Genomic DNA, 15,498 nt, shown 5'->3' on the forward strand with positions numbered 1-15,498 from the left:
GTATATTTATGATAATTTCACTACTTATTATAATGAATCATAGCGATTAGAACTATTAGTTCTCATTCTAAGGAATCAATGCGGTAGTTTCATACCACTTTGATTTGTTACAAACAAATATAGATATACGGATCTGGAGCTAATAGTTCGGGATGGGGATATTTTGGAAAAAAAAAAAAAAGATACGATGAAAATAAAATGTGTGGGATTTTTTTTAAGAGTGTGGTTTGTATAAGGTTGAGGCTCTAAAAAATTAAAGTAAGGTGTATCTCTAAATAGCTTCAGTAGCAAAAATATTTGTGATGGCATAAAAAATTATTTTCATCTCTAATTATAAAATTTAAAGTTTAAAAAATAGAGTAAATCGGGCAGATCTATAAGTACTTGAAAATATTGAAAATTGACAATCCAGATAATGCATTACAAGATGTACTATTTCTCAGACTTGAAATTTATTTATTTTTCACTTCTATATGTCATGAGGTCAAGATGATCAATTTGAGGGTTTTTCAACATTTAACCAATCTTTTCTAGTGAATTTTTGAGATGCACCGTAATTTAATTGTTTAAAGCCTCTACCTTAAATAAAATTTTTCTAGTGAATTTTTGAGATGCACCTTAATTTAATTAGTTAGGGCCCCTACCTTATATAAACTTTTTCTATTTTTAATTACAACTAATATGAGATATTAACATAAATTTTCCTTTAGTATTATTATTATTTTTAGAACAGTCGTTTTGCATATATAACATCCGTTACCCTTATTTGGAATCTAGAGAAAAAAAAACTAGCAATATTCCACCCATAATCTTCCATTTAAGATATAAAAAAAAAAAAAAACATATACAGCATACCAGCAAGCAAGGAGCATATAACCACACAATACTACAGTGTAGTAACTACACAGTGTCCTCCCTTAACCTATCATCCCTAAACAACTGGCGGCGGACTCGCTGTTGACGACGGCGGAGGTGCAGGTGTGGCTGGTGGTGGTGGCGCAGAAGAGGCTGCGAACGGTGGTGGAAGCGATGACACTATTGAAGGTGATGGCAATACAGGCCCAGAAGAAGAAGAAGGTGACGGTTCAGGCTCGATAACTATTCCGGGAATAATCCGAACCCTAAGGGGAGGTGGTTCCATGCCGTTATTGCCAGGAAACGTTATTACGACTCTCGGCACCTCGATTGACGGTGGCCCGTCCACGCAAGTTAACAGATAACATCTCATGGCTTCTACATGTTGGTGAGGAGTTGCGAGGAGGAGGAGAGTTGGCCATATGAACCATGGGAACCATGAAAACCATGGTTTTGAGAAGGCCATTGTCTTTTTTTGCAGAGAGACATGCTAGTTTTGAGGCGTGATTTTGGCTTTTATAAAGCATGAAATTAATATGGGTAAGTGTGAATTAATTTGATTTGTAGAGTGAGGAAATGGGGGAGTTAATAGGGAGTGAAATGAGAGGGGAGTGTGGCTGAGCAAAGAAATAAATGACAGACTGGAGACTGGTTTATGAAGACTGGAGACTGGTTTATGAAGTTATGGTTGTACTTGGTGTTAGGATTTAATAATCCGTTTAGACCTGCTTTCTTGACCGACACCACCCAGCCGAACCAAGAGACTTGCCCAAGAGTCCTCATCTTGTAGCTGATTTTGGATATCACTATATCCAATATTTGGTTGCTGACAGCTTGTCTCTCTGGATTAAATAACCTGTTTAGACCCGCTTTCGTGACCGACACCATCCGGCCGAACCAAGAGACATACCCAAGAGTCCTAATCTTGTAGGTGATTTTGGATATCGCTGTATCCAACACTTGGTTGTTGCCACTTCTCTCTTTGGTTTCAAAATTACTGTGTTGGAGGAAGTTAGGTGGTTATTTGATTTATTTTAGAATGAATCTCAATCTCTTGTTGTATTAGTGTTTAAAAGGTGTGACTTTGGCTCCAAGTAGCAGGCTCTCGAGCTCAAGTCCACTGTCTTACTCGGGCGAATTTGAGTAAGTTAGATGAATTTTTAATAATAAATATTTTAAAATATAAATATCGAGATTGGGGGCATTGGTTTTTTGGCCCAGAATTGGGGCTCCTAACCCTGTCTAGTTTGGGCAAGTCTCACGCTTTGGACCGGCAAATTTTTAAAGGAAAAAGTTCATATAAGGTGTCAACTTAATAATAAGCACCTCAAAGACCCACCGTAAAAAATCTAGAAAAACCCTCCAATTGGGATGTAGGATATATATATATAAATGATTTTCAGTTATGAAAGTAATGTATATTGGAACACATTATTTGAGCCGTCAATTTTTAAAATTTTCAAGTATCTATAGATTTGTTCGATATACTCTATTATTGGAGCTTTAAATTTCACAATAAGGGCAAAACATATATTTTCAAGCATGAAGGGTTCTAGCACTGAAACTACATTTTCTGACGTAATTTAAAGATGCACGTTTTTAAGATTGGAGTTTATAAAATTTGAATGGTCTAACGGCTAGACCTAAACAAGCTGGGATTAGAGCGAATAAAAGTCACAATACATGCCTTGCGATACTCTAATTGTTGAGACTTTAGAGATTAAAGGCGTTATTAGTAATTAATACATGATCCTACCAAGGTTGTGACAAAAATGCTTTAAACAAACTAGGGTATCCTGGGCTATTTAGAAAAGGGATAAGTATAATATACTTTTTGGGCAGTGGATAGGTCATCCATATGCAGTAGAAATAGAACTCAAAACGTTATATTGTTGTGATATACTACCCTAAACATTTAACTTGTTCCCATTTTTAAGTATAATGCAACTATATAGACTTCACAAAATGCAATATTCGCTATGGTCATCGCCACTCATCAAAATGACGGGTGATGCAATTCCAACGATGGGTGATGCAGAGAGAGTGGGACCTAACAATATGCGATCCGGTTTGCGGGTCTCATTCTTCTCATTGGCCATTCATTGGGAATATGTGATGAACCTTAGAACTTGGATATGGTTTCGTCAGCATTTGAAAACTTGGATGAGGTTCGGACTTAGTCCCTTGCCGAGCCAGCTACTCTGCTATAAACTCGGGAAAATAAAAATTTTACAAAATCATAAAAATAATAATTTTTTTGTAAAATCAATGTAAATTTGTATTTTATATATAATTTTCATGGTTTTAATGGGAGTTTCATTATCATATAGCTCATTTATGTATTTTTTTATTTTTCTAGATTTTCTGAAATGTTTCCAACTATAAATCAATTGTTTTAATCCATGTATACCTTGTTTTCATCTTATTTGGACTTTCAATGTAGTTTATAGTTTATGTTGTTTTTTACTATTTCTTTTTTGTTTCAACACGATTTTCAAATTTTTAGCCCTTTTTAGGCCTGTTCGCTACGTAGACAAGTTCACTTAGACTCGCCCAATAAGTAGGTTCGGACAGGGCCCGAGTTTCTTTGGACATGAACCGGGTTTCAAGCCCTGCGTTTCTTTTGAAGAATGGTTGGATTTGGAAGGTGAAGGGTTCTTTATATATATATATATATATATATATATATATATATATATATATATATATATATATATATATATATATATATATATATATATATATATATATATATTTATATTTATTTTATTTTATTTTTTTGAGTTGTAAGAGACCTTGAAAATTGTTTCAAAGTATGATTATTTGTATTAATGGATCTGAGAAGCGATCGCATCTCATTTAGTTTACCCAAGATCAAGGGGCATTGGAGGAGTTAAGTTAAACCGAAAAAAAAAAGAGCAAGGACAAATAAGTAAACAAAAATTAAAAAAAACGTATGATGCCACGTGTTAAGGCACTTTTGAATATTATATGAGAATAATATTATCATTTCATCATCAACCTTTGTTCAATTATTTGGGGTTTAGCTATATGGATCTTAATTCATAATTTTGCTCTATCACGGGTTATATCTTTCGTGAGGCCACGAGTCTTTATATTTTTTCTAACAACTTCTAACCATCTCTTTTTGGACCTGCCTCTTCTTTTTTTTGAGTCTTTTACTTGAACTGGCGTCATTTCATCATATTCAGCTTTAAATGTTTCGAAGTAATTATCAAAGGGTTTTATGTAATGTTTGAAGGAGTTTGAGTGGAGGAACGCACCCTAACCTTCTACTGTTGGCATCTGACGGTTTAGAGAATGCTAGGAAATTGTAGCAAACCCAGCATAGCATCTTTCGCACATTCAATAGGATGACCACCAGATTCACCATCTTATGAATTCGTTCCGATTATATATTTTTATTATTGCTACTTCTAGCAAACCCTAGAAATTAATAAGGAACTGTAGGTTTCTGAACAATATTAATGGGCGCCACAGCTATATGATTCCCCCATTTCCAATGAATTTGTGGATCTCAACTTTTGATTGTGAGACTTCATTGACAAGTTGAGAGCTTTTTCAAGCATTTGTCACTGTGGACCACATTCAGAAAACAAAGCTTAGAAACACCAAGAAATAACATGCATGCAACCACTATAGGAAAAATCGAACTAGAATGGTTAACCGGGCATGAGGTTGGAAGCGGTTCAATCGGTAAACCGATTCAACCAACCTAACTAGTAACTGTGGTACTTGAAGTTCTAAAAATTTATGAAGACTTATATGAATTTTTTCGAAAAATATGTTGCATAATATAATATAATTTTTTGGACTACTTTTTTAGATTAGGAATATTATTCATCATTATTATATAGGATGCATTTTTTATAAGGCCTAGGTTTTAGTGAAATAAAGTAAAACCTCACTTCAAATCTTCATCCAGAAAGCATTGGGGGCATTAGAAATCTCTATTATCTCTCTAAAATCAATTTCAATACCAACTATGAAATTTAAAGCTCAAAAAATGGTATAGATCTTGCGGACATGTGGACACTCATTTTGTAGGGCAAAATGGATGGTCTAGATATCATGTTATAATATACACTATTTTTATGTCTTGAAATCCTAATTTTTTCCACAATCATAATAATGATCAAGGTCGAGATGATCGATGTGAAAGTTTTTTGACACCAAAATTGCAGTCTATGGTGAGTTTTGAGGTGAGGCTGTACTTGTTTTGCTAGGGTTGCAACCTTATCAAAACATTTTCATATTATATGTTAACAAAGAATGATAAAGAATCATTTTTTTAAGATGTATGAAAACAAAGTAAAGCCTCAAATCCTCATTTGGAAAGTAATTGTGCATCGAAAACCTCCATGATGGCCTTAAAATAAATTTTGTATGAAATTTGAAGCTAAAAAACTATTGCAGATCTCGTATTTCCTTAAACAATTATTTTTAGGTTGAAATGGACTATATACTATTTTTAGGGCTTATAATTCAATTTTTTTTTACGATGGTAAAGACCGAGATGATCAATTTGAAAGTTTTCCAACATCAAAACTATGATTTTGAATGAGTAGGTTTTCCGACATCAAAACTATGATTTTGAATGAGTAGGTTTTCTGACATCAAAACTATGATTTTGAATGAGTTTTGAGGTGAGACTTTACTTGGTTTGGTCGGACGAAAGCCTACCCAATTTAGTTTTCATGTTTTTGTTGTCGATGGTAAACAACAAAGAAAAAGAGCGCACATGCTATGCTCCCACGGAGGCATACTACCCATCTACTCCAACCTAGGAGCAGGAAAGGCAAAACCTTAAAATTCATCCCACATGCCAACTATACCAACCGGTATATAATTCCAAAAAGGGTGAGGTTTGTATTAGGTGTTAACAATATAAAAGTAAGGTACATCTCAAACTACATATAAAGTGTAGTTTCGATGCCGCGAAACCTTGCGACGATAGGAAAATATATTGCTGCTTTTAAATATGAAATTTAACAGCTCCATATCAACAAATCAATAAACAATTAAAAATCTTGAAAATTGACGATCCAGATAATAGGTTGTAGATGGTGAATTTTTTTAAGACTAAAAATCATTTTTTTTCTTTTTTTTTTTTATGAATCTCGACGTCGAGACCATCGATTTTTGCAATTTGCAGCATAAGAACAACCTTCTATAGTAGCTTTTTTAGGTGCAAACTTTTTCCTTCAAAAGATATTATCTTAGGAAGTTTTTATTCTTATAATACGAACCAATAAAAGACCAGTAGAGCATCCTACCTTACTTTTGCTTCTATCCAGAAAGGTTTTGCTGCAACAACCATGGCAAGAGCAGAGATGATCAGCATGGCTATGGTGCAAGAATTGGCAAAGGGGAGTCAAGAAATCCCCCATAACTATCTTTGCAAGCAGGAGGATGGACCCTCTTTCTTCTCCATTGACTGCAATATACCTGTGATAGACATGAATCTTCTCTTTTCATCACCATCTTCTTCTTCATCTTCATCATGGGAAGAAGCAAGGAATCAAGAGAAACAAAAGCTCAAGGCTGCCTTAAAAGATTGGGGCTTCCTTCTTGATCACTCACTGTTCTAAGAGTTATATTCAAATAACCAAAACAAGTTTTTCTTCCATAACCAAAATACCTTGATGAGAGAGAGAGTTTAGTTAAAATTGGAACTGGATGCAGGCTGTGGGGCATGGAATTTCTAAGGATTTGATGAATAAGATGAGAAAATTAGGAAAGGAGTTCTTTGAGCTACCATTGCAAGAGAGAATGAAGGTGGGTCGAAACCTTGAGGTTGAGCAGAAGGACTGGGTAGAAGGGTATGCACACGACCCTGTAGAGTTTCAAGACCAAAAACTAGACTGGATCGATCGCCTCTACCTCCAAATCTTCCCGGAAAACCATATAAAACTCCAGTTTTGGCCGGAAAATCCAGCAGGTTTTCGGTAATGTCTACTTTCCAAAATTCAATGTTTTTCCTATGGTTGTCCTCACTCCTCAACAGCTCACTTGGAAGGCTTAACAGCTCACTTGGAAGGCTTGCATATTTCATGCAGTGCTCAGGATCAAAAAAATACCTGGCTGGGGAACAACTTTTTTTCTTTGTTATTGCATAATTGCCCATTTAGTTTCTTGAATTAAATTCCTAGTATAAAACCAATCTTGGACGTTTTTTTAAGGTATTTCTTGGTTTAATACCCTTCTTGAAATTGAACTTCAGATTAAAGTTTGTTTAACTCAATTTTACTTGTTATTGCATAATTTACTGAAATTGAATTCCAGGATAGTGGTGTTTTGGAGGAGCCCCTCTAAATTAGATTTGGTTTCGAGCTCCAAAAGAGTTCCAAATCACTTCACATTATTTTTTTAAAAAAAAAAGTGTTTTGTATCACATAGACCCGCTTTCTAATGAATGATGCAGGTCCGAATTTGATGGTGAAAATAGATTTGGAGTAGATTGAAGCTCTGAATCTGTTCATATTTTTAGGAGATGTTTTTTGGAGAGGATATCGTTTCGAAATCTTTTGGATCTCTCACCCTCCACGTAAGTGGTTCTTGAGGTAGAGGAGCTTCATAGTTGACATTCATGGGGATACCCATAAAGTTCTCCCCATTATCATATATCAGGGCAATAAAAGTTATCTATAAACTATTTAACCATATCAAGTACTTATTTGATGTCATGCAGCTTCTAGACGCATCAATTATGTAAGTGATCTTCAAGGCACATTCATGAAACATGATTTATACCAAAGAAGCCATAGTTTTGTTCGATAAATGGATAAATTTACTGGGCATCCAAAATGTCTATTGGTGTGATTAAAAAAAACTAAAAAAGTAAAAAATAAAGATTAAGCTTCATGCTCTCTTTTTCTTTTTGTTGTCTGTGTGTGTGTTTAACAGTCGGCAGATGGTGTTGCAGGGAGAGCTTGGATGAATTTAGGTTGAAAATGAAGGAGTTTGCAAACCAGACACTTAGGGTCCTTGCAGAGCTAGTTGGATTGAGAGATGATTTTTTCACTGATCGTTTAGATGATGAGGCCATCATGGCTTCGAGTTGCAATTTCTACCCTCCGTGCCCAAGGTCCGAGCAAGTCCTTGGTTTCAGGCCCCACTCAGATAGGAGTGGCATCACTGTTCTCTTACCAGATACTAACATACTAGGTCTACAAGTCCTCAAGGATGAGACATGGCACCAAGTACCTGCCTTTCCTCATGCTCTGCTTGTGAACATTGGTGATCAAATGGAGGTAGGTAAAAGTTTTTGGGATGAATTACAGTTAATTCTTCTGGACTTGGTAGGTGTGTAAGTCCTGTAAAGCTATAGTCTTGTGTAGGAAACCTACCACACTGATTTAAGGCTATGATTTTCCATTTTTAAAAGGGGAAAGGTTTAAACAGTGCCTAGGCTCTAAACAATCAAATTAGAGCCTACCTCAAAAATTTCATTAGAAGATGTTTTTTTTGATGACCCAAGTACCTTTAAATTGATCATCTCGACATCAACATGCATGGACTTGAGAAAAAAATGGATTTCGAGTTTTGAAAATAGTGCATCTTGTAATGCATTTTTGGATCGTCAAGTTTTAAGTTATTCAAGTTTTCATAGATCCGCTCAATTAACACTATTTTTGAAGCTTTAAATTTTATAATTAAATATGAAAATATATTTTAAGGCTAGTCAAAGATTTCCTGCATTGAAACCATATTTCTCGATACTATTTGAAGGTGGGCTCTAATTTGATTGTTTAGAGCCTCGGCTCTATACTATACAAACCGCACCTTTTTTAAAATGAACATTTGCTTCTTGGTTAATGACTTTTGCATCCCCTAGGGAGCATGATACATTTATTGTTTTGCTTTTTTAACATTTTATCATGGTCCAAAGACAAACTAATGTTCTCTCTGTGACTTTTAAAAACATAGCATCTTGTGTTTTACTTTTGGAGCTGATATTGTTTGAAAAGATGGATATCAGATATCCTAAATAAGAACTTAGATTTGGATAAATGGAACAAGAGAAGTCATATAAAGATAGTAAATCATGAAAAATATGAGTTCAGAGTGAAAGAAAGAGAATTATGATTATGGAGAGGGAGTCTCATAAGGATATGAATTCATGTTTTTAACTGTTAACAAGAATTTTATTAAATTTAAGGAGATTGCATAGGAAATACAGTCGACAATTCATAATATTTTTTCATTTTCATTTTATTTTGTACTTTGACAGAGAATTGTCTTTTTCGTTACAATTTGCAAGAAAGTGGATTTGTCGTTGTGATTAAGCGTACGTTAGAACTAAAAATGCAAACACAAAACCCTATAGTTCAAGGATTGAAAGCCAAACAAACTCATACCATTTGAAGGCAAATATGTTCTAGGTATAGTGTTCTTCCATCCATGAATATCTGGTGTGAAATAGATAATGACCAATGGGATATTCAAGAGTGCGGTGCACAGAGCCGTGACGAATAAGGAGAAGCCACGGATTTCAATGGCAAATTTTTATTCGATGGCACCCAACAAAGGACTGGGTCCAATAGAGAGATTGGAAGGTGAAGTTACAGTACCTATTTATCAGACTATGAACGTTGAAGATTATCTCAAGGCATATGTAGTAGACTGCCACATTAAAAGGAAGAGGGCTATACACAATCAAAATCTCTCATTGAGGCTTCAGTCCAGTTTTAAAATGAACTTATGAGTCTTGGACATCTAGGTATTACCATTTGTATAATAATTGTCTGATTTTGAGTAGATCTGCTTTTTTCATTACACTTAATAGCATTTTGTACCAGCAATCATTTGTATTTGATTTGTGATAGAGGACTCCAACACATGCACACACATGGTACTAGGCTTAAAAGCCAATTTTTTGCACGGTACTTGTGTTTTTTTATTTTCATGCTGAACACATTTTTCTCTCCTACTTCCCATTCTTTTTAAAATGACTAGAGGCTTGGTGAGGTCTATCATTATCATCATCATCAAAGCCTTTTTCCATCTATTTGGGTTTGGCTCTATGCCTTTTGGTATATCATTCTGCTCTATGATTCATACTCTCATTGAGGCTATAAGTTCTACATATTTTTTCATTAATTCCAATTGTATCCTTTTGGGCCAAGCCTTGCTTTTTTTATTTAGCCTTCCGCTTGAACAACTCGTATCTCCCAACAGGTGTTGTATTGGGTCTGCGCTGCACATGACCAAACAATTTGATAAGGGTAGGGTTTAGGTGTGTCTTGTGTCCATCACGGACATGATTTTACTGCAGGTCCCCCAACCTTCCAACCAATAAAAGAAAAAAAAAAAAAATCATCTTTGGGGTGGATTTTTATATCTAGTATCCTTGAGTTCTATCATCTAGACAACCTGATCATGGATTTTGGAAAAACAGAAAAAAAGAACGAAAGTTCTGCCTTACAAAGGCTATTTTGTTCCTTTTTTTTGTCTCGATTGTTCATTTTAATTATACAGATATCATCACACTTGCATCTGTAGTTTTGGATAAAAGAGATTAGATTGGATCTCATTCAAATTGGAAAAGAGGATTTAGATGAAGAAAGCTAGATCACTTTCAATTTGGATCTCATTGCAATGCATGATGATGGTGGTGCTTTGACCATCATGGCCTTGTTAGAGCCATGGTGCATCTTGACGACACTAACAGTGCCATGATGCATCTCAATGGACCCTGATGCTTTCCGATTCCAAGAAGTGGCTAGGAGGTAAGAGATTTGGTCTTGTTAGAGAGGGAAAGAGATAGGGAGAGGGAGAGAGCCTCGTACTAGAGATAGAGAGCAAGAAGCTTGTCTGTGAGAGAGAGAGAGCCGTTATGTATGTGTGTATGAGAGAGAGACCATAGGAAGATGAACTAATAAGTATCACGGTTTTATTAGAACTGTGATATCTCGTATCACAATTCTAGTAAAACCATAAAACATGTAAAGTATTTTGGAAAAGAAATAAGGAGTACGGAAGAATGGGTATGGATGTAGTTTTAGAAAAATTTGGGTATTTTTTTTATTTTAAAAAAAAGAAAGTATATTTTAATAATTACCCCATTTTTTTTATCACAAATAATGTCAGTAGTGTCACAAACGTTTTCAATTATCTACCCAGCACTATAGGCAATCAAGTTATAGTTATGTATGAAATTGATGTTGTCTTAATCGTCATAAAGATTTACTCAGCAGGAAAAACTCTCCAGACGAGGATTTGGTGTGCGGCTTTATTTTGTTTTCATAAAGTCTAGGCCTTTAAAGTAACAATGTTGCCCTTTAAAATTACTGTGGTTGGTATTCATGAGCCGATTGAGCTTGTATGCTGGATTAATGTTAAATAAGAATAGCAATGGGCCGAGCTTCTTTGGCCTTGGTCTTCCTCTTATACCCATAGGGTTCGGCCAATACTGCCCTACCCCTATGCATATTTTGTAGCCCAAGTCCTATTTTTTCTAGTGGCTGCTCAGCCATTGCTGGTCCTTACTCATTCGTGGCCCACTCATATAGTGCCAAATTCTTGTTGACTCGCTTCATAGCTAAACTAAGTTTTTATGTAGTGACTCTGCTAAAACCATGTTGATTTGAGAAATTAAAATGAGAAGTCCCTCCATTTTACAAATTCTAGATAATTATAACAAATTTTCTAGACCGTTCATTTTACCTTAAAAATAAGTGTTCAGAAATCCATAAGATTGTATAATGTTTTGAGTTTTAAATTTTATTGTCAGTGTTTGAAATTGATTTTGGAGCCATCATAGTGAAATACGTCGCCCAAAAAACTTTTCGGATGATGATTTGGGGTGAGGCTTTATTTTGTTTTCCTAAAACCTAGGCTTTATAAAAACCTCATCCGGTGGTACGCTTTAAAGTTAGTGTGGCTGATCTTCATGAGCCGATTGCGTTTATAGGCCTGTTTAACGTTAAATAAGAATGGCAATGGGCCAATCCTTCCTTGGCTGGGTCTTGCCCTTATCCCTATAGGGTTGGGCCGGAGCGGCCAACACTGCCCTAGCCCAAGCATAGTTACCAAATCGGGGGCTATCAATAAATCAGCTCACAATAAAATTGGTTATTTTAAAAAGTCGGATGAAAATATCGGGTAAAAAATACCGATCGACAGAAATACTTCATATAAAGATATCGTTAATATATTGGATTAGGCTAAAAAATCAGATAAATTTATAATATTAGAAAATTTGAAATTCTAAAAAAAAAAAATTATGTCAAAGGCATCGATAATTAATTCATTCATAAAAACTTTACTAGATTAATATAATTAAGTCAATTAATTTAGATGTCTCGTAACTCTGATGCAATCATCCAATATTAAATACATAATTAATTAGTATATACCAAAAAAAATTGTACTATATAAATCTACCCATTACATACCAAAAACAAATATACCATATAAATTTATCCATTAAGTACTTTAACTATAGTATGGTGACAAATATACTATATAAATTTATTCATTAAATACTTAAACATCACACTTACTTGGCAGGTATAAAAAAAAAAAACACGATTTTTGTTTTCTCATTTTAAGGATTTAACTATAGTATGGTGACTATGGTCACACCATAACTATGGTTAAAATTTTATTAATTTCTTTAATTAAAAAGAGGCCCGTAGAAATTTAGGTTTCAGAGCTTTGTGTTTACGGTTTAGAGAGAGGAGGAAGAAGGAAGAGAGAGAGAAGAAGGTTACAGTTTAGAGAGAAGAGGAAGAAATAGGTAGAGACTAAAATAGGGTTGGGCTCATAGCTAGGGTTTATAGAGAGAAGAAGAAAAGAAGGAAGAGGGAAGAGGTCATGGGTTTCACAAACCTTAATAGAAGAGGCCCTAACTGATTTTTAGAAAGAGGAAAGGAAGATGGGATGCTGATTTGTGATAGTTTGATGATGGCTTTTCTCTCTTATTTAGGATGTTGTTTGAGAGAAAGCCCTAACTACTGATATGTCAAGAAGCCTTAACTAATTTTTGGAGAGAGAGAAAAAAAGAGGATTTTCCATTTTCTTGGGGAAATAGCAAGCAGGGTTGAAAGATTAGGTTTGGGGACTAATCCTATATGTACAATTGCTTGCTCCTATAAATTTACAATTTACACTATATTGTTTATATTTGTTATCACATAATCAACATTAAAATATTGATTGCTTGGTCCTGTAGTCACACTCTCTTGCTTCTCATTCATAAGTAACATACTATGTTTTGAGCTCTAGTTTGTGCCATAAACAATATTTTCATAAAAACAATGATCACAAATAATCACATAAATTTGCATGTATATGATTTTCTTTGCACAATGATTTGCTTTACAAAATGATTTGCTATAAATAGTATTTCATTTACACAATGATTTTCCATAATAACACTAAAATCTGCATCTATTTGTTTAAGTTTTTTTTAAAAAAAGGGAAAAAAAAATTCACCTTCAATCTTGCAACTGTGGCTTTGAAGAATAGAGTGGGGATAAAAATTTTTATTTTAGGTTTTTTTTTTGAAATAAATTTTTTTTTTAAAAGCATGAAAGTAGCAATGGCTGCAATACACAAAGCACGAAAAAAAAATATCTTTAAAAAAAAATTATAAGTAAAAATAAATACGATTTTTTGGCCTGATTTAAATCCTATTATAAAAAAAAAAAAAAATGTTTTAAACGTTTTTATGAAAAGTAGGCGATTTTTTCAGACCTTTTAAAAAAGTCTCCGTTTAAAATTGCTTCCATAAAAACTTTGATTAATTGGCGATTTGCTAACTATGAGCCCAAGGCATAGTTTGTGGCCCAGGTCGTACTTTTGTACGGGCCGCCCGGCCCATTGCCGTTCGTTGCTAATTCGGTGGCAAACTTATATAGTGCCAAAGTGTCGTTGACTGGCTTTTTAGCTAAACCAAGTTTTTTCGTAGTGAGCACGCCAAAACCATGTTGATTCGAGAAATTAAAATATCACAAATTTTACAAAATGAGACTTACCTCCATAGTAAGGGTAGCCATTTTAGTAAGGCTTACCTTTTCCAAAACCAAGTTGGTTTGATAAATTAAATTTCATGCCACCATATCATTGTAATATAATGGAACTATGTTTTTAGAGCACAATATGGTTTTTATATGCAGTCAAAATTTGTGTATACCCTGTTTTCATCCTAATAATCGTTTGTAAAAAAATAAAATTTAATTCGTACCTTAGATATGGTCAAAACTAATTCCTTTCAACAATATATATAGATCATTCATCTAGTAAATATCAAGATCTAGGCCTTCACGAATTCAAAATTAGTTTTTCTTTTTTATCTTTGTTAATTTAATAGTAATAAAGCTATCTAAAAGATTTAGAAAGGAAAAAAAGCCTTCTAAGGCCTAGATCTAAGTTTCTCACTGAAATGGAAAGATATTAATTTAGCTAAAGCTTTGTTTTGAGAAAAAAAAAGTTTTGTCGATTGGAATGAAAAGAATATATCTTTAAAAATTGATGTTAAACAAATAGTGCTACATACATTTTGAAAATTGTTTCATTATATTACTATAGAACCATTGCCTAATATCACTCCCCTAAAAAGCCCTATGAATATTCATAGTTAATGATGTGGTAAGCACACTAAAACACTTAGATAAGGTCCAGGAGTCGGCACCTACTTGAGCCAAGTAACTCACACAAGTCTAAGTGCACTTCCCTTGATAGATGGAGGGAGCATTTGGAACAAGAGAGAGAAAATAAAGGGGCCTAAATTCTGCTCGCCTTTTACAGAAGGACGAAAATAAATAAATAAAAAATATTTATAAGAGATAAATTACTTAACATTTTACTCATATCTTTTGATTTAATTTCAAAATACCTATCAAAATACATAATGATCATGTGTTGAAATGTAAAATAGACTATTTCACATGAATATTTTAATAAATTTCAAATAGAAATAAAAGTGATATAAAAGAAAATGGGGAGGTGGATTTCCACCCCCATGAGAGAGAGAGGGATAAATGAAATCTTAAAAGTGGAATCTTGTGCCCCACATAGAAAGAGAGGAATGAGGAAAGGGGCAGATTTTTGCCCTTTCAAGAGAGGGATTTTTTATTTGGAACCATTTTTATTTGTTTTTAAAGAAAATTCATGTAATACTAATAAGGGGTCGTTTGGATACCTAGAAATATATTGTCCATGAAATACATTACTGGCGTAATACGTTACTGCGTAATATATACCTGCAAATGGATTGTAACTGTTTGGGTAGTATTTAGATGCAACCTGGAAAATATACTGTTACTGTTTGGCTATATCAAGAAATATGGGAAATGCATTATCAACATTTTTTTTTCTTTTTTGGCTTTATACCCAAAACATGGTTGAGCGTACAATCCCTATTAGTACGTAGCTTAAACTTTATCCCTATTAGTATGTAGCTTAAACTTTATAATTACATCAGGCATAAGAATTAGTCACCCCTTTTGTATGCCTTTGCGTCTTGACTTGGAATCACATGTTTTCAAGATGTTAGTACTTTGGAATAACATACTATTATTATGATAAGCCATCATATTTTTTATGTTTTCTTTTCTTGTGCTAAAGCCTTCCGATCATCTCTCTCTAGAAACTTCAATGGGCAAATTCAAAAGT

The 15,498-nt window shown here is 34.0% G+C and overlaps 1 protein-coding gene across 1 annotated transcript; it reads left to right on the forward strand.

Annotated features, from left to right (window-relative positions):
* The first annotated feature begins 6,092 nt into the window (after nucleotides 1-6,092).
* On the forward strand, nucleotides 6,093-9,583 carry LOC18442565 (protein LATERAL BRANCHING OXIDOREDUCTASE 1). The gene is made up of 3 exons (XM_088856624.1): nucleotides 6,093-6,824; nucleotides 7,730-8,129; nucleotides 9,302-9,583. Exons 1-3 carry the CDS (start codon nucleotides 6,556-6,558, stop codon nucleotides 9,581-9,583), a joined length of 951 nt encoding a protein of 316 aa, XP_088712750.1. The 5' UTR covers nucleotides 6,093-6,555.
* Nucleotides 9,584-15,498: the final 5,915 nt, after the last annotated feature.

This window comes from Amborella trichopoda, chromosome 13 (genome assembly GCF_054954075.1).
Source record: "Amborella trichopoda isolate Santa Cruz 75 chromosome 13, AtrichopodaSantaCruz75HAP2 v2.0, whole genome shotgun sequence".
In the NCBI taxonomy this organism is placed as follows: Eukaryota; Viridiplantae; Streptophyta; class Magnoliopsida; order Amborellales; family Amborellaceae; genus Amborella; species Amborella trichopoda.

Coding starts and splice junctions, on each gene's coding strand:
- LOC18442565 (XM_088856624.1), top strand. CDS start 6,556: ATGCAGGCTGTGGGGCATGGAATTTCTAAGGATTTGATGAATAAGATG. Junction 6,825..7,729: donor GAAAATCCAGCAGGTTTTCG/GTAATGTCTACT, acceptor TAAAAAATAAAG/ATTAAGCTTCATGCTCTCTT. Junction 8,130..9,301: donor ACATTGGTGATCAAATGGAG/GTAGGTAAAAGT, acceptor GGTGTGAAATAG/ATAATGACCAATGGGATATT.